The sequence below is a fragment of the Empidonax traillii genome, unplaced genomic scaffold (genome assembly GCF_003031625.1).
Source record: "Empidonax traillii isolate 1590-97213 ecotype Southwest subspecies unplaced genomic scaffold, ASM303162v1 scaffold501:size454599, whole genome shotgun sequence".
Lineage (NCBI taxonomy): Eukaryota > Metazoa > Chordata > Aves > Passeriformes > Tyrannidae > Empidonax > Empidonax traillii.
The window spans coordinates 87106-106721 of NW_020955694.1; the positions used below are offsets into that span (position 1 = coordinate 87106).

Genomic DNA, 19616 nt, shown 5'->3' on the forward strand with positions numbered 1-19616 from the left:
ATTTGACATTCTAATATTTTGTAAAACAAAACAAGAACCCACAGTCCAAGAAGCACTGCCTTGCTACGGCTGTACTGAGGGACAGAAAAAAGAAACTGGAGTGAAGATACAGCCAAAAATTCTAGAAGTCCCATCTATGATACAAATTTCAGATTTGGTAAGTTTCTTTGCATCTGTTTATGTGAGACTTACAAAAATCACCAAGAATCACATAATTTTTTGTCATAACAAAGATAAAATTTTCCAGTAATCGACACTATGTTAGTGTGTGAGTTCCTGTTTTAAGTAAGACTAAAACAGGGGGGTGTTAGTGGCAATAGTCTGATTATTGCAGAGTTTTTTCAGACTTATAAATATGTAATATCTGTGCATGATAAATAGGTGCGTTTTTGTGCCTCTGTGTGTGTGCATGTGCTCCTTAGTTATCCATGTGATCCTTAGTCTCTTTACCTCAGGACTAAGTCTTGAAAGCTTTGAAAAGCGTCATGCAACCAGTGGTTTTCATTCAATCTGCTATGTAAGTAATTCCTTCTTTCTCCTTTTGAGGTAGAATTGTATTCCAGTAAATGACAAATTACACTAGCCTTAGGCCAAGATTAGCAGGTCTGGAAGATAACTCAGTGACAAATATCTCACCATGGTTTTAAGCTGAACATCACAGAAGAGGAGAGACTCTCAATGAAGCCAAAGCTTTGGTAGAGCTGCAGAATGTTCTGTGATGCTCAAATCATGGGGCTGTTGGGTGAAGAAATATGATTTTAAGTATCTCTTCAAGAGATTGTTTCCAGAAAAGGTTTCAAGAGAAGGTCTACCTTCTTCCCTTTGTAGGCCTAGAAGTGATTATTTTCATGCTTCATAAAGATTCAGGCCAAAAGGTAAGAAAAGTTTTAGAGTGCAAAGGAGAAAAGTGTATTTTAAGAACCATTGCGACCATTCATGACAGTTTGTTATTTTCCAAAACTATCTGTTTTATAGGGCATATGAAAAAGCTATCTGAGTTACAAAGGTGCTGGAATTGAAGTCAGTAGGATCTGCAGATGTCTATTCACTCTAAAAATGAGGATAGAAATCGTAGTCAACCAGTATCACAATTAACTGGCCTGAACCTCACAGAGCATATTAGAACCCAGAACTTGTAAGTGACAAACCTGTAGTTCTTACCCATTTCTTTCCAAGAAAAGAATGTAATTTATACAGATTTTTGTTAGTTAAAAAAAAAAAAAAAGCCACGTTACAATATATAAGCAATGGAAAATAGCCCCTTTATGCTCCTCTTCTCTTAGTAGTGACATTCACAGCCAACAGCTGAATGACTTCACTCCCAGTAAAGGGTACCTGGGGAACTGATGTGCCTGAAGTGCATCCAAGGGCTGATATACATGTATTGAGTTCTGCAAGGTCACAAAATACCTGTAACCCTGCCATGTCTCTTACTGCCCTCAGCTGACAGATGGAGCTGTGAAAGCAATGCCATTTCACTGCCCCAGACTAACACCTGGCAACATAGCGGGTTGCCAAAAGGTATGTGTAGGAAACAGGGAGATAGTTCTGGGATTGCTATTGCAAAGAATTACTCACTGTTTCATTCAGAAATCTGACCTGCTGGCATCGTTCAGCTGCTTTTCCATGAGTTTGAAGCTTTGAGACTTGGCTCTTGAGAGGGTTTGGCATTCTTCTAATGATTGCAGTTAAAACATAAAGGTGTCCATGCTTTATCAGATAAAAGTTTGTCTCTCCAGGGGTTGACATCTAGGGAAGGGAGAAGGGAGAAGGGCTTTTAGTGATACTCCCTGCGAATATTCTCTCAGGCTTTTGGGTGCTTCCAAAGGGCAGTGTTTTTGCTTTAATAACTCTTGATATTTTCATGCTTTATTTTTTCCTGTGCTCTTTCTGAGCCCAGGTAAAGCATAAACTCGGGCAGTAGAAAATACCTGTGTCTTTTCATGGCAGGGCAAGTGGCTTCTTTGAAATTGTAGAGGTGCCTAAAACCTGATGCACTCAGAGATGTAACTTTATGCGTGGTTATTTTGAAGATTCTAAGCCTAAGAAACTAAGTCCTTTGGAAAATATGAGGTATTTGGATAACTTCTACCTATGGAAGGGAGCCTGATTTTTTAGAGTCAGTGGAAAGAAGTGTTTCTACAAAGCATCAGTCAGGGAATCTTTCCTCAGTTATTTGAGAAACCCCATCTCTGTTGACTACTAAAGAGAGAATAGTAGTTATACCAGGGCTATATGAATATTCCCTTAATATCCAAATTAATCTGACAGTTTTTCTAGAGATTCCCACTGTCACAAGTGTGCTGGGGAGTCTGATGAAGTGCACTGTGTTTAGTAGGTATTTATTGCCAATAAAACCATGTGTATTTTCAGCCATACTCAATTAACTAGCATTTCTTCAGGAAAGCTGCTCATTTTCACTCAGAATGTCTAGATACCTGAAAAAAAATACAATTATTTACATCAATTAATTTATTTAGATTAAGATTCTTCTATAGTGAAACTTCCTCTTTACCATGAACTTATAACTTCAGCATTTTTGCTTCTCATATTTTCTGCATCATTTCCTTTTGATTCAAGTCTTGCAGCTCAGTTATCTTTTTCCTGTATCAGAATGTGTGTTCCCTTTTGAAATTATTCCTATTATCAAGGTCTATATGTCTTCCCTGTACTTTGACTTAATAGCTCTGGCTTTTGTGCCATCAGTTATTTCAGTGGTCTTAATTATTTTCTTTAACAGCAAAACAAAATATTTGCTGACAATATTCTGAAAATAAGCATGCAATTACAATTTTTAAAAAGCTGATTTAATTTTTTTTAATTTCATGGAAGAAGTTGTTGTAATGTTGCTTCCATCACCATCAAGTGGGAATAACCAAGTTTATTACTACTTTTGGAAATGTTCAGCTTGAACTATCCTTTAAAATCTCACCACTAACTGGACCAGTTTCTCCCTTTTTCTCCCACTGAAGCATCCATGTTGTGTTTCCTTCCACAATAAGTCTGCAGCCATCGCTTTTCTCTGCCTTCCTTCTCTCCAACAACCATCTCCATAACCCTTGGCTATCCTCTCAGTGCTCCACACAGCCCTCACATCCTCTCATTCCCTGCAGTGGTTGAACGAGGCCTCCTGGGCAACTAGTTTGAGATGACTTGGCTGACTAATTAGCCAGTCCTGAATTATAGACACTCTTTGATCAAGTTGTGTGCTTCCCAAATGTGCATAATTTTCTCAGCCTCTAGGCCCAAACCCACTGGCTGTGTTTCAGATCTGACAGGCCACTGTATCTTACAACAGCTTACAAAATCTTGGTTTATTCTTTGAGATATCTATTGTACACCATTAATTACTATATACCTGGGTCTCCATCTCCTGTATCTTTGGTTTTAGATAGACACTGAGCTGTTTTTCCACAATGACAGTGGTAATGGAAGTTGTACATGGAGATCTTCCCAGAGTAGTTGAAGTTAGGCAATGTTGCAATCAGTCTTCTCTGCTGTGCTTCCCACTAGATGTTATATACCAACAAAGGAAACCCCAAAAAATATACACCATAAAAAGTCAGTAAACACATTTAGGCTGGCAATTGGCAGATCATCTGATTATCACAGCAGTGAATTGTGAAACAGCACCCGGGAAAGGAGGCAGGGACAAACTGTTAAGGCATGTCAGTGTGGCTCTTGGTAAGGGAGTGAACTGGGTCATATTTTGTAGTTCCTGCAAATGGGAACAATGAGTCGACTCAGTGACCCTGTAATCCCCTTCCAATGCTTTGTTCCTAGATGGTATCTTTTCTTTAAACAGTTATAAAGCCAATCTGTTAAATGCTAATACCCCGCTATTTTCAGAAAAGAACATCAAGACTCTTCCAAATAAACCTACACATAGGTTTACAAGTCCTTTTTTGACTTGAATTCAGTTTTTGCAGCTCCATAAAATGAGATGGGTACACCTGTGGATGTTAAAGCTAATGGGTCTTACAAATCCTTTGGCGATCTGTAGTGTAAATTGAGGGTATCCAGCTGCTAAGTAGGGAAATATTTTCCACTCAGAGGCTGTTTAAAAATGGTCAGGAGATTAAAGTCAGAATGAACCTGTTTCAAAGGATATATGCTAATGTGTCCTGCAACATCAGAATATATTATTTTCAAGAAAGAGAATTAAAAAAAAAATCATAGAGAACATGGGAAAAATTAATATAGAAATACAAATACATGAAGAATATTTTGGATGTGTTATGCAGGTTACACTAAAATTAGAAGACCTTATCACTTTAATCCTATCTTTTGGGGCAAATTAATTGTCTTTCAGTAAACTCCAGTGACTTCACTGAACGCACAGTGAGCCTCCCTGTCATGTTTCTGTACACCTAGGGCAGGTACAAGGCATTTTGCAAATGCTGCTTCTATAAAATATTCAGCAGCGTTGTTCTGAGTCTTATTCAGGGAATGAACCTGATTCAAGGGTATTTCTTATTTCATAGGGAAAAAAATGAAGTTGCTGAGGGAAACATATTTTACACATGAAAATATACAGCAAGAACTGAAAATAAGTTTCTGGTTAAATGAATTGGCTATTTAAATAGCAAAGTTCTGAAGACACAGTTCAGTGAACAATGAATTCTGTAATTCAGTCCTCTAAAGGGAATAGATCGAGTGTGTGACGAATGCAGATTTCTCTAAATGCATCTGATACCAATTACTGACTTCGGAGCCAGCAACTTCTTTTTATTTCAATAGGAATAATAATCTTGTTAATGATATTTTAATCTATTTATTAATCTATTACAGATCTTAGTATTGAGCATATAAATAAATCTGGAATAAGCAAAGCACATATACATTCCTCTATATACCAGGAGGACTGTCATGAGGTAGCATGCTGTTTGTTCCACAACCCAAGGTCCCAGCTTCATCTTGCCTCCTTGTCCCTTTTAGATTCTCATGAGATTGGCTCTTTAATACAAGTGAAACCTTTATCTCTTTCCACCATCTTGCTCCAGTGATTTTAATCAAATATCCTTAAAAGGTTTTTACTATGTTCCCTCTTGATTTCTGGTCCTGAATGAACAAGGTAATTAAAGTATGTGCATAATGTATTCTTGACTTTTCCCGCTGAGGTCAGTGGAGCAATTACGAGCTTGCATGGCTGCTTATGTACCTTGAAGACTCTGTGTGCCATGTTTTCCTCAAATGCAGCTTCCAGCATTAATGGCAAGTTCCTGTAAAATGGAGTTGTGAGGTGAAACTAAGCAGCTGTGCTTCAGAGCTAAAAAACCCCACTAGACATTCAAAAGGCCTTGGTGTGAGGCTGCAATTTGTAACAGAGAACTGAGATAAAAAACTGATACAAATGCATCCTAATAGTTCAGTGAGGGCAATGCAATATCAGGTCATGCTAAAGGCTTATATGTTCTACGGGGACATATATGGTTGGGAAAGTTAAACCATTCTCAGTAGGTGAAAAAATCCCACAATACATTAGACTAGACTGGAATCACAGCTAACTAATATCTAATATTAGAAAAAGAGTTTCTGCGGAGCCTCTTGCAGGGACTCAGAATTCTGCTGTGCCAGAAACTTTACTTCCATTTTAAAACAGTTTTCCCACAAATCAGACACTAATGTTGTGCTCAGTGTTTTTTCTTTCAGCTGTACAATAATCTTCCAACTTCTGCGTGTCTTCTTGCTTCATTTACAGATGACTGACAAACATATCCAGTACTTGGCTTCAGCCTATCATTGTCTTCACTTCTTGAATGTCTCCAGTCAATTCGTCTTACTGACAAAGCGCTGAAATATCTTTGGGAAGGTTGTACTGTAGAAATATTACCAAGAGAATGAGGATTTTCCTAATCTTAATTCAGAGGTGGTTGTAACCCCCAAAACTTGCTTCTTTATCTAGGGGGTGTCCACACTGGTGCCTTAGAATTCCTGTGGCCTCGTGGGGTTATCTACATATTCTAGTGTCAGCCAGAAGTGAAGAGAAATACAGACCCCATTATCTTCATGGCAGACAATGTCCATTTAGGGAAGTTTCTGCAGACACAGGATATCACCTCAAGGGCACACGAGAATATGAAGTAGAAAACCAGACAGGGCCTAATGCTCTCAGCCATCACACTGTGTGCTTGAGCTCACTCCAGGAGTTTGTAGGAGCCTGTTTCCCAGTGACTGAATGCCAGTATATGGCAGAAGCAGGTGTGGGCCTGTGCTCAAAACACAGGATAGTTACAGAGAATGAGTCAAGGTGTGGTGCTGTGACCACTGTCCCAGGGAGTGGGTTGCAGTGACTGACCTCTTAGTGAAGACCCTTTTCCTGAAGTCCAGTCTGAACTTCCCTGGACACAGCTTGTGCTTTATCACTGGTCAGCAGAGGAGCGGGTCAACACCTCCCCCTCCACTACCCACCCTTGAAGAAGTTGTAGATCAGTTGCCATGAGGTCGCTCCTCAGCCTTCCCTTCTCCAAGTGACGTCAACTGCTCCTTGTAAGTCTTGTCCTCAAGACATTTCACCATCTTGCTCACCTTCCTCTGGATGCTCTCTAATAGCTCTCTATTCTCTATGTTGTGGTGCCCACAAAACTCAAGGTGAGGCTGCCCCGGAGCAGAGCAGAGCGGGACAATCCCCTCCCTCCCCGGCTGGCGATGCTTTGCCTGAGGTCCCCCAGGACATGGTTGTCCCTCCTGGCTGCCAGGGCACTGCTGACTCAGATTCAACTTGCCCTCAACCCAAACTCCCAGATCTCTCCCCAAAGGGCTGCTCTCCAGCCTTTCATCCCCCAGTGTGGATGTGTAACCAGGATTCTCCCATCCCAGGTGGAAAACCCAGCACTTGCTCTTGTTGCGTTTCACAAAGCTGGTGATTGCCCAGCTCTCCAGTCTACTGAGATCTCTCTGTAAGGCCTCTCTACCCTCCAAGGACTCTCATTTAGTATCACCAGCAAACTTTATGTTTGATTCCTGCATCCAGATAATTTATAAAAACGTTAGAAAAGTACTGACCCTGAAAGTGAGCACTGGGGTACCCCACTGGTGCCTGGCTGCCAAATCCAAACCCACCATATCTACTGGCTTGCCTTGGTCAACTAGATGGATAACTGTCATAAAAGGAAATAAAGTTGTTTAAGTAGGACCTTCCCCTTGTGAACCCATGCTGGCTATGCCCAATGACTGCATTGTCTCTCAAATTTTCTTCAGTAACTTCCAGAATAACCTGGATAATTTCCCCAGGCACTGAAGTGCGACTGGAGGGCCTGTAATTGCTGGGTTTTCCTTCTTACTCCTCTTGAAAATTGGGAGAGCTGAGTTTACAGTTGATTTTTCACCTGTGAGTCTCAAAAGTTGTGGCTTCAATGAACACCACCCTTCCATGGGTGTTAAGAGCATCACAGACCAGGCACAGTGGCCAGACATGCCTCAGGGCCTGAAACTGGACAGGAACTAAAGTTTAGACATGGTTGATATATCTGAGTATATAACTTAATCAAAACTGATGAGACTAAGAAATATATAATACCATCTTATACAGAGAGTCCATACTAGTAGAGCTCTAACCCCACTCTAACAGGACCACGGTAGGTAGTGCACTCCCTGCTAAACCATTCCAGGGTTTGATAGTCACTTTAGAGACCACAAGACTAATGTAAATGCTTAATGACTTCAAAGATATTTCCAGTGAGCTTCACACTTTCCAAACCGTCCTCTGTTATTTCCATGTCTAACCACAAAAAATTCTGCTGTCATTGCTCTTATATTCACTTCTCTTAGTTTTCTCTGACTTAGTTTTCTCAGTGTCATCTCAGAACTTCCTTCTTAAAACCTCTACTTTGAATTAAATGCTTGTTAGATACAGAAAGTGTTTTGAAAGATTGGTATGTGAGAGTAGTAATTGAAAAAAAAACAACCTAAATTAATTCAGATTCATTTAATCTCTTCATACCTTTCTGATTTACAGTTTTTCTCACTCAAAGCCTCAAAGGATTTTCTTTTATCCTCATGTTACCGTTGTTGACCTGTTTATTCTGTGACTTCACATCACTCTTTAGAGCAGCAACACTGCCCTGTTTCAGCCCTCCCAGGCCTTGGTTGCTTATCCATCTCCCCATCGAGGTGAGATGTAACAGGAACAGAAATTTGTGGGAATTCCAACATGTGTTGGGTGAGCCACAATCAAACTGCAGCCTGGATGACCCTGGATTATGCCTCTGCCTCAGAGTCACATATGCTATGGGCTCTCCAAGCATCTTGATTAAACTCTTCTGACTCAGCCAAGGAATTTCTCAAACAGTTATTTTTTACTGTAAGGAAACCCCTGGAGAGTTATAGATCTTTGCAAAACAAAAAAGCAACCATGAGACACACATCCCCGCCCAGTGTTATCTTTGCCCTTTTTGTGATTTTTAGAACTGGGCAAACTTTGCCAGTTTTACTTTTTTGAGCCTGATTTTCTGGACAGTGGATGGTCCTTTTCTTTGCCAGCCTCAGCCTGAAATCCTTTGCACCATATGTTCTGTGATAGGAAACTCCTGAGTCTGGGACAAAAACTATCAGATGAATCAATCATGCAGAATAATTCAGCACTGGATATTTATTGCCTGTTCCTTCCAACAGGTCCAAAGACCCTCCCTAGAGCTTGCCAGGCCACAAGAATAGACTTTAACCACATCCATACAAAATGATATTCAGAAGATAAAAGGGAGTTCACAGCTAGATTCACATATATTCCACATCTTGCATGTTTCCCACTTTAGCAAAATCTTTTTTTCATTGCAGTTCAAGGCCAATACGGCAAAAATGATAAAAATTTTATCTTTTGCCAGTAACTACATCAAAAGCACAGTAATCTTGCAGTAGCTTTTCAATGACATAAAAAGCACTGACAGTATTGTCACTGTCACAACATATTTCTGTAAAACTGTGTTTCAGTCACAACCTGTATGTTTTTTGTAAGGAAAAATAAGCAAGAGATTGTCAGAAAAATTATCAACAGGGCCTCATTCCCTGTTTCCAAACTAACTCTAAAACTTCATTCAGGTTCTTAGATTTTCACAGGATGTAAAGGCTGGTTTCAGGTGTAATTTACATTCTGCAGGTATGAAACCTACACTGCAGAGACATTTCATTCCCTGTTTAAGGGGATGGAAGAGGTCATCTATGTAAAAATCAGATTCATCTGGAGAACTAAACATGCTAGTGGCTTAGGTTCTAAATAAGCAATAGAAGAAATATGTTTTTAGTTTAAAGTTGCCCAAAAATCTCTATGGATCACGTATGCTTCATTGTGCCAAAGGAATTCCCCATTATTTATTGTTAAACATTAACCAGTCCTAGCAGACATCTCTTAATAGACTAAACCTTTCAAATAATGAGTCACGTCTCTTGTATTGTGCCACATTATTTTTCAAAGTTTTTTTGTTTTTTCGTGTTTTGATGGATTAAAAGAGAAAACATGTGGAGCCACAAAGTTCTGCGAGTTTCAGTCCAAGGCAGCTTCGTAGGAAACAGTTATGAGTGTATAAATTGTCCATTCTTTCCAGTATCAGGCAGCATTCGAGGTTATATTTGCCGACATACTGCCCTAGTTCCAGGTTTAATAAATGTTAGAAGCAAAAAAAAAAGGTCTGTGGCCTGCATATATCTGTGTCCAGAGGCTAATGACCTGTCAATTAATCCTGTTTCTAAAAGCCAGAAAAAATAATGGATAATCTATCCATAGGAGAATACAGTTTATTTCTTCCACTAGAGGAAAAGAAAGCTGACTAACCATTTCTAAAGCATAGCCTCTGTAGGAAAAAGTTGTGTCAGTTGTGATTTGCTTAGGACTAATCCTACGGGAAATAGCACAGCGGCATCTTCAGAGAAACACTTCTCTTCCCTGTGTTCCCATTTCTAGATGCAAAATGAGAAAAGAAAGATGTCAAGACAAACCAGCCAGTCTTCTGCTCTCCCCAAACTGCATCTCATCTGTAATAGTTTTGTTCCACCAAAAGATCTTCTTTAAGAGCACAATTAAATGTTTCCTTCTTTCCTGGATGCAATGATATAAAACCGGTTACATTTCTCCTAAAATGATGACTACACTGTTAACAAGCGACTCATCAACACATACTCTTACAACTTTTACCCTTTGAAGAAAAATTACAATGGGTCTTAATAGCTACAATACATTTGACATTTGGAGAACATTCTGACTTTTGTTTGGTTTTTTGGTTTTGCATTTTCTGATGGTTGCTGTTGGCTGTAAAGGAGATCGCAAGAACTCTTTTTCCCCCTAAAAAGCAGAATTTCTTAGGTATTATCCAAATATGCAGGTCTCAAGGCAGGAAGGATCTGGGAGTCCAACACATACATAATTGGAAATGAAGACAACCTACACATGACTAACAATAATTACTCCAGAGTTTTCTTTTAAGAAGCAACCAAAATAAAGTACTGTCTTCTCACTGGCTGTAAATTGCTCCTGGGAAGTGGCACAGAGGCTCCTGGAGTGCCATGTTTCAGCCATCACATGCACATGAACTGGATCCTATAAAATAACAGAACTACTGCAGCTGACACAGGCCTCAGAATCCTCTGGATTCAATGCAGTCTTATCACCTTTGGTAACCTGGAGCATGCCTGTAGAATGCTTCCTGCTTTTCCCATTAGCTGCCTGCCTCCACTTGCTTCTTTGGCTTGATTTCTCCTGCACTTGCACTATAAACAGTTGTCCCATTTTTAATTTCTATTTTCCATTACTCTTGATTGGTTTCTGTAACCTCATCTCAAAAAGTCCTTTTCAAAACCTCTGCTTGTTATTATGATAGATCTAGTCAAACATTGCTGGATTTTCGAATGGACAGGGTTCAGACCATGATGCAAAACTGTATTTCCTACCTACCCTCCTCCGTAAAAATGACTGAAACTTCAGATGAGGATTCAATTACATATTCCACTGCTGCTCAAGCTGAGTGTTTGGGCCAGGACTTTTGTCTCATTTATACCAGGAGGTAGTTGCTTTGCCAAAGATAATTGCAATTATTTCCTGAAATGCTTTTAGTCATCAGTGTGTTCATTTTAAGGCACTATATAAATAAATAAGCAGGCTCTACCATAGTACAGTATATCTTAAATAAACAATCTTTTCTGCCATGTGTTGATGATTAATGAATGGCTGTTTCTGGCAAACCACTCAACTGCAGCTCCAGGCATGAGACATCATAAACTTCCAAAAAAATAGTAACAGCTCCCCTTATACATGCTTCAGACAGCCACCATACATTGCAGTTTCCATGAAAAACAGGAATTTGGACTTGGATGAGTTGATTTTTATTTTATAGCTCAGAGCTTATAGCTCATATAAATTGTGCACACATTCCTCCATGGCACAGGCCTCCCTAATATAAAAACAGATGCAGCCTTGTGTTCATGTGGTTTATACAGTGTGTCAGTGTTGGAGATGTAAAAAAAAGTATCCTGCAGTGGTTGAAAAGGAGCCCTCCTTGCTTCACTAATTTTGTCCCTTTTCCACTCCTGCCCACTTCCTCTTTCCTGCTGTGGTGGTGCAAGTATTACAGCTGGGCATGTCTGCCTCCTCTGCAACTATCTTCAGCATCTCCACTTTAGGGGAAAAAAAAACCAAAAAAACACTGTAGTAGCACTACTGGCAAATAACAGAGCACTTTAAGTTGGATTTTTTTCTAGTATAGCCTAGATGCTGTATTCTATATCATTACAGAATTGGCCAACAGGGAGAGATCTGCCTTGCTGTGGCCATGACACACCAGATCTGGTGGAATCTCCTGAAGAGGAGATGGAGAGTTGGCTCTTCCCCAAGGAGCACAAGAGCACACACAGCCCAGGGGAGGTTTCTGGAGCGCAGGAGCAGCAGTGGGGGAGGTGGGTGTGGAGCCAGGAGTGGGCTGACAGCCAGCTCACAGAGGGGAGGGAAGCAGAGAGATGTTCAAAAGACTGAAAGTGGTGGGTTGAGTTTCTTCAGCTTGGGAAGGTAATGAAAGTTGCTGGACTGATACCACTGGGAAAGGAGGCTGAGAGAGTTGCTCTTCAACTTCTTTTTAAGGTGTCTCACACAGGAGGCCTAATTTTCTCCTATTCTGATGTAGTTTGTTGTTTTTGTGTTCTAATGCTGCAAAGGGGCAGTGGCCACAAAATGTTGAGGGAGATCTGAGGGGTCATGGGTAGTTCTGGACATCACAGACAACTCTTTCCTGGTTCAGCTCTCACAGAAGCTGCAAAACACAGCCTTGGGATGGGCCCAAGGCCAGCACAGGTAACTGTAAGGCTCTATAACACTGCCCTCTGTGTACTCAATTCCATTTCTGAAACAATACACTTTACAAGAGGTGGGTGACAGAAGATAACTACAATGGAGTGAGTGGCCAAAAAGAAAGCAAAGGGTGAAGGAGGAAAGGGTAAAAATACTTGGAAGTGTTAAAGACACTGTTCAAATAGAAAAACAGAGAGAGAGACCTGTACACTCACTTTAACTTTTCTATAGAGCTATGAAAAACCACTCTGGAGATGCTGCGATACCTTCTGATGTAGCTGGTTTCTTTATCTTGTTTGGTGTCATTTTGCTGTTATTCCAGTGGCCTTGTCTACTTAACTCTGTGTTTAGGCAGACACTGACACACTAGAGCAAGTGTGGATGAAGCCCACCAGGACCACTAAAGGGCTGGAACACATGACTTGTAAAGAGTCTTCAGAGAATTGCTTTGTAAGTCACAAGAGAATGTTCAAGATGGAGGAGACCTTATTTGCTGTCTCTAATTCTGATCAGAGGATACAGAAGACAAGACGTAGCCAGACCATTCTCAAAGGTGCACTGATAGGACAAGTGGCATATGTAAAATTCTGATTACATTCTGATTACTAGGAAACTAATTTTTTAATCAGAAGAATGCTCAAACCCTTTAACAGGATCCAAGAGGCTGTGCAACCTTCAACCCAATAGATACTCAGAACTCATCTGGCAAAGCCATAACCTACCTGGTCTAGTTGGATCCATTTAAATCAAGACCAGGATTAAATGACCTCCAGACATCTTTTCCAACCTAATTTCTTCTGTGATTCTGTGGCCTAAAAAATTATCTTCTGTTTTAGTTTCCAGACACCTCTTATAATATTGATAGCTTCAGTTAAAAAAAAGAGAACTTTTTCTCATTAAACTGCTTTTAGGGTTCTTTATAGAAACAGCCTCTGAAAATGTTTCCTTTGTCATTATTATTTTAAAACCCTTGTTGCAGACAAGCTGTCTTGAGAGAAACAAGAACATAATGATGCTGACTTGGATATGACTGAGATGGTAATATAACCACCTTCACTAAAAAACACAGATCAGAGCCTGAATAAACAAATTCTTCAAATGAAAAATGAAGAAACTGCACAACATTCTTCTACAGTTCAAGGGTTTTTCTCTAGAGCATGAAAAGAACACTGTATTACTTTTTATTAAAACTAATCACGCTTTAATAAAAGGCCATTTGTTGCATTAGTAAGGAAGCATTGTGAATCCTTCTCACAGGAGTGCAAATGCCTCCAAGCAAGACAGCTGCACTCAAACAGCACTGCTAACCCTCAGATGTCGATTCAAGCTGTCTTCATCTTTCAATAATGAAAGTTTTTGTAGTCCTGTGCAGGGTAAGTAATAAATAAATCTGCGTGTGTTTGGGGTTCTGGTGTGCCATGAAAGTCGTCTCCAGGCCATTAACACTCTGACTCCCCACGGAACTTCACACTTGACACGGCTGGTACTCATCAAGTACAGAGTTCTTGAGTAACTGAGAACAGTAAGTAGATAGTGACCTCTGAGTCTTTAATACACAACATACATAATGTACATTTAAGCTCAGTTCTCCCCTCCTCACCAGCCACTTGTGCACCCAGAGCCCTAATTCTCATTAAACCCTCCTGGGCTGAGCTCAAGTCTCTCAGCAAACTGCAGATCTGAATTGTGAGCTGACTGGCAGCTGACAGATCAGGAGAATAAAATTAAAAAGAGCACAGATAAGAAAAATGTTAAAGGATAAATTTTCTCCCATTACAAGAACATCTTCTCATCAAATGGTCGACCAAAAAAAAAAGTACACATGGGATTTGCCGTTTAAATTCTAATTGCTGATAACCTACTAATCTCCACTTGTCTACAGAAAAATATAGTTTCACCTCATTACAGCAGAACAAGACATTACTCAATGTTTTTTGGGAAACTCCCAAGGATTTGTCCTTCTTCAGTTCATTCTTGACCTTTATATTAAGGTCCTAGCTTGTCTTAATATTTACTAGCTTAGAAAGAATATAATAATTAGCTTTAGTGGTAGCACAATTTTTCTGCTGGCTTATTTAAACTTCTTTAAGCAAGTAACTAACAATCCTGATGTTTAATTCCTGCTAGTTTTGGAATATGAATGCCTTAGCTTGCTTTCTTTTCAATGTGGAACAAATAACATGTTCTCTTACTATGTTCTCCCTTATACTGCTGATGCAGCAGTCCCAAAAAGCACAACCTTTATCTCAGAGGGCGACAGGCTTTGTACTGTGTGTGAATAATCAGAACTACATTAAATGGACTCGATCTCCTGAAATATCTACTAGACTGTTTTTATGTTTCCATGGGGTGTGAATTGTGAGGTGCTTCTTTCACTTTGGCTGCAGCATAGAAATCATTAGTTTCAAAAATTTTTCTGGATATCCAAACCCATTATAGATTTATTAATATTGTACCTATTAAAAGTATAATAATAAGTAGTAATATTGTAATGCATTTAGTAATACTATTTAAAAGTGGTTTATATATTAGTGTTTATATTAAAAATACATATAATTTGCCATAAACATCAGTGCCCACTTCATCTCAACAAACAGTATACACAACAGCAAAAAGAACGTGGAGTTTTTAACCACCCTAAATTACAGTACAAATGCTGCCCTTGATTACTGAAGTCCATTAGCCAGGGACGATTATACCTCCTGGGGGATCATGTGGCAAAGAAGTTCATTTCATAATGTACCATTATGATCTAAAGCACACACACACACACACGTACACAACCTAAAACCTGAGCTGACGGTCTGAACTCTCCTCTGCTACTCTCCATCCACTTGGTTGGCAGAGATTCTTACATTTCAGCTTTAAAACACAAATTTCAGTACTTCTTTTATAAGGTGTCATACAGACGTATGGAAAGGCCTTTAAAAGCTCCATTTACTTTACTGTGTGTTTGTATTACAGCAACACAAAACCCTTCACAAAAATCACGCGTGCCCTTGCGCAGGGCCCACCTCCTTCCCTCACCTCCCTCCTCTGCCTTCCCGCCTCAAAGAGCTGACTGGCAGCCTTGCAGGACGGGGCTGCAAGTCACTGGAAACGTGGCAAATAAACAGATTACAGTTCTCAGTTACCAAGCCAATACTTCCATTCTATGGCAGCTTCTACTTCAGGGAAATGTTCGTGTGGACTCTCACCTGCAGTCCCGTTGGTGGAGTCTTCCTCCTTGAAATCGGCCAGATCCATTACACTTCTATTTACTTTAAAAGCTTTTCTTTGCAGATGAGCAGTGGCAGACATAGCTAGAGCTCTTATTCCTATCCAGAAACAAGCAGTCCAAGAAGACATGGAGCAAGTTTTGACATTTCACAGCAACAGTTTTACACAGAGTACCCACTGACAAGGCAAAAACCCCTTAGGGTTCAAACAACAAACAAGAAGACCACGTAAGAACTACAGTTCTGAAAGTGATTTTATCCCATCCATGATACAGACATTTTGGTTGAAGAAAATTCTCTTCATTTTGCATAAGCCAATAGAATTTCCACAGTATCGAGACATTTAAAAAGTGTAACAGAGCACGTTACACTTGGAAGAGCAAAGCACATCAACTTGGAAGTAAATTCTCATATCTGGAGATAAAATGTGTTGAAAATGCTTTTTATTTTTAAATGACAATTCCAAACTTTTGTTTGAAACCTACCAGCTTTTAAACTGGGTCAAGTTATATAAATTCTGAATATATAAGATCCTCTTGTTCATAAAAGGCACTAAAAGTAAACCAGACCTGTTTAGCACCAGCACTGTCACAGGCAAATCTTGGGTTAAAACGCCCTCATTTTTAATATCCTTTCTCTCTTATATTAAAAATATACATCAACAAAGTTTCATAATTTCATACAAGTATTCCTTTACAATTTCTTGATTTAATCTCTTTGGCCTATTTCCCCTTTAAGAACTCTTCAGCTTGACAGACTGGATCCAGCTTTGGCTTTTGAGATATACTTTGCCATTTTGTGTCTCAGCCTTAATCCATTTGTCTGTTTCATCCTTTTGATTCATGTGACCTGAAAAAGAGAGTTTTGTTAATTTAATTTGACACACAGTAAATGTATCATCTTTATACTGCCATTCTTTCAAAGCTCCCTGGAAGAGAGCACACTCTTTCATTTGGTAGAATTTGTGTATTTTTAACAGAGGCTTCTGACATGTCATTCTTGATACAGTCCTTTTGCATTAATCTTATTATTAAATCTTATTCTATAATACTGTACTTTTTATTATGGGCTAGGAATATGTTATGGTGGGTTAACCCTAGCTAGATGTCAGGTGTCCACTAAAGCTGCTCTATCTCTCTTCTCCTCAACTGGACAGGATAGAGAAAATATAATGAAAGGCTCATGGGTTGAGATAAGGACAGGGAGAGATCAGTCACCTGTTACCATCATGGGCAAAACACCTGACTTGAGGAAAAAAAATTAATTTATTACCAATTAAATCAGAGTGGGGTAATGAGAAATAGACCCAAAACTTAAAAAACACTTTCCCCCCACACCTCTCCCTTCTTCCCAGGCCAACTTCACTCCTTAATTCTCTACCTCCTCCCCGTCAGTGGGACAGAGGGATGGGGAATGGGGATTGTGGTCCATTCACCACGTCATCTCTGTTGCTCTGGCATGGGCTCCTTCATGGGCTGCAGGTGGATCTCTGCACCCTCGTGGCCCTCTGTGGGCTGCAGGGGCACAGCTGCCTCACCAGGGTCTGCACCACGGGCTGCAGTGGAATGTCTGCCTGGAGCACCTTCTCCCCCTCCTGCTTCACTGACCCTGGTGTCTGCAGGGCTGTTTCTCTCCTAGATTCATTCTCACTCCTCTCTCTGCTTGTGCAGCAAGCTTCTTCCCTTTGACTGTGTTATCCCAGAGGTGCTAACACTGTCACTGGTGGGCTTGGCCCTGCCCAGTGGTGGGTCCATCTTGGAGCCAGCTGGCATTGGCTCTACCAGACATGAGGGCAGCTTCTGGCAGCTTCTCACAGAAGCCACCCCTATAGTAGCCCCCCACCTTACCAAACTTTTGTGACACAAACCCAATACATCTATCTGTAAGTACTGGTTTTGTACGGGATAGAGTTAATTTTCTTCATGGTAGTTAGTAGGGACCACGATTTGGGTTTGTGATGAAAATGGTGTTGATAACATACAAAATCTGCTATTGCTGAGTGGCCCTTGCACAGCATCAAGGCCTTTTCTGCTTCCAACACCGCCCTGCCAGTGAGGAGGCTGGGGCCACACAAGGAGCTGGGAGAGCACACAGCCAGACCAGCTGACCAGAGGGATATTCCACACCACAGGGCATCATGCTTAGCATATAAAGGTGGCAGAAGAAGGAGGGGAGGAACATTCTGAGTGACAGCATTTGTCTTACCCAGTGACTATTACATCCCCTTCTTTCCTGAGGATGCCTGAACGTCTGCCTGCCCCAGGGAAGCAGTGAAACAATTCCTTGGTTTGCTTTGTTTGCATGTGCAGCTGTTGCTTTACCCATTAAACTGTCTTTATCTCAACCCATGAGTTTTCTTACTTTTACTCTTCCACTTCTCTCCCCCATCCCACTGGTGGGAGTGAGAGGCTGCTGGTGCTCAGTTGCCAGTTGTGGTTCAGCCATGACACTACATGACACATTAATCTGGTTAAGTAATTTGAAAAGTTTTCATTATTACTGCAAACACAGAAAAGAGACATGGTAAGACCTCATTATCCAGATGACCAGACATGTTGCTACTATTGCTGTTTTCTTATGATAGTGGCCTAAAAAAACCCCAAACAACCAACTCTGAAATGTCCGTCTTCTTACGTTTCACATAAACTTAGTTTCACAATTATGCTCTGAAAAGTTCACTGTATAATAGAGTTCAACTTACCCTCATTTTACAATTAAGAAACTGAGGCCAAGAGAAAGTAAATGACCTTCCAATTTTATACAGAAGATTTGTGTCCAAATTGGGAATTAAAATGAGATCTTTTAATCAGGGCCTTTATCATAAAATCAGCCTTCATGTGTTCGTGTGACTGAGTGAATTCTAAGTTTAGAACTAGTCTGAGCCTGGAATAGCATGAGGGATGGCAGGAAAGCAGTTTCTGAACCAACTTTGCAAACATGCTCTGCTCTGACCTGTAACACAGCTGAAGTTAAATTTTGGCCGCAGCAAAAACAGTGGCAAAACTCCAACTGACATCACTGCATCGATTTCCAAAACTCAGGTCTGTGTGCCAGAACTTTTCAATAGTGTTTCAGCGCTTTGCTAGTTCTAAGTGAGATTCATTTAAGTTTATGGGCCAAACCCACAGCAATTCACTACAGGCTGAGGTACCGTTTAGAAGTACAGAGTTTTCAGAGGAGTCCAGCAGTGACAGAGTCATTTCCAAGTCCTTTGTTGTCAGATTACACCTCGCCTTCAGGGATCTCCTTGGGGATGTCCCAGTACAATTTCTGCACACCTGACTGCTCTGGGCAGCAGCAATCTCAGTCACACTGGGTCAGTACCATTCCCACTGTAAGGCAGAAGCCACAGACCTACTTGCCATCTCATTACAGACTTAAATCTAGGATGATCATCTCCAATAGCCTACAAATGACAAAAAAAATTGAACCAAGAAAGAACTACGAAGGAAAATTTCAGTTGATCCTTTAACAGAGCTGTAAGACACTGAAAACACAACTTCTTTTTCCTAAAAAGAGAGGACATAATAGATGTAGGGCAGAGATATATTTCCAGAAATTGCATATTGGAGTGCTTGGTCCTAGTTCCTCTCTCTGTTTTTGTGACTATGGCTTGTACTTCTGTACAAGGAACAAACAATGAAGCACAGAATTAGCGCTGTAAAAGAAGTTTCATGCACTGCTTACACCCTCCTACACTTCTGCTAAAAAGCTAAAGAAGAGTTTAAGAAACACAGCAGCAAATTTACAAGAGCTGTTTTAAAGCTCAGTGGTTGTCTAAGCTCTGTTTCCCATTTTGCATTTGATATGTGAGAGTAGAAAAATGTTTAGTTCCTTATACTTCTTTTGGAGATTTGCCTGTGAGAGGGTGCAGAAAATACCAAACTGCCTGCAAGAAAGAGAGCATCAAGTTCCACTCCACAGGGATAAAGATCTTCGAATTATTTTAAGGTTATTAAGCCCATCACTAGTAGTAGATTCAAAGATATTTAAAATATTTAAATAGCTTTGTGTATGAGGCACTAATCAAGCAACAAGGTTTAGTTGGAGACCTTTTGATGATCGTTTGGGTCTTAACTGTACTCGCTGCTTGTACTCTGAACACCATGGGAATGTAAGTGGATTTTGAG

The 19616-nt window shown here is 40.2% G+C and overlaps 2 protein-coding genes across 2 annotated transcripts in view; one reads left to right on the plus strand and one right to left on the minus strand.

The window, feature by feature from the left end:
• The window catches only part of FBXL13 (F-box and leucine rich repeat protein 13), a 59703-nt gene extending 45641 nt beyond the window's left edge, over positions 1–14062 (plus strand). Inside the window, 5 exon segments of the mRNA XM_027896514.1 lie at positions 423–517; positions 1390–1521; positions 5702–5768; positions 5771–5812; positions 13317–14062. Coding sequence (XP_027752315.1) covers positions 423–517; positions 1390–1521; positions 5702–5768; positions 5771–5812; positions 13317–13429 — 449 coding nt within the window. The 3' untranslated portion in view covers positions 13430–14062.
• Positions 14063–15524: 1462 nt separating this feature from the next.
• FAM185A (family with sequence similarity 185 member A) overlaps positions 15525–19616 on the minus strand; it is a 40413-nt gene continuing 36321 nt past the window's right edge. The window contains exon 8 of the mRNA XM_027896510.1: positions 15525–16335. Coding sequence (XP_027752311.1) covers positions 16220–16335 — 116 coding nt within the window. The 3' untranslated portion in view covers positions 15525–16219. The remainder of the gene's footprint in view (positions 16336–19616) is intronic.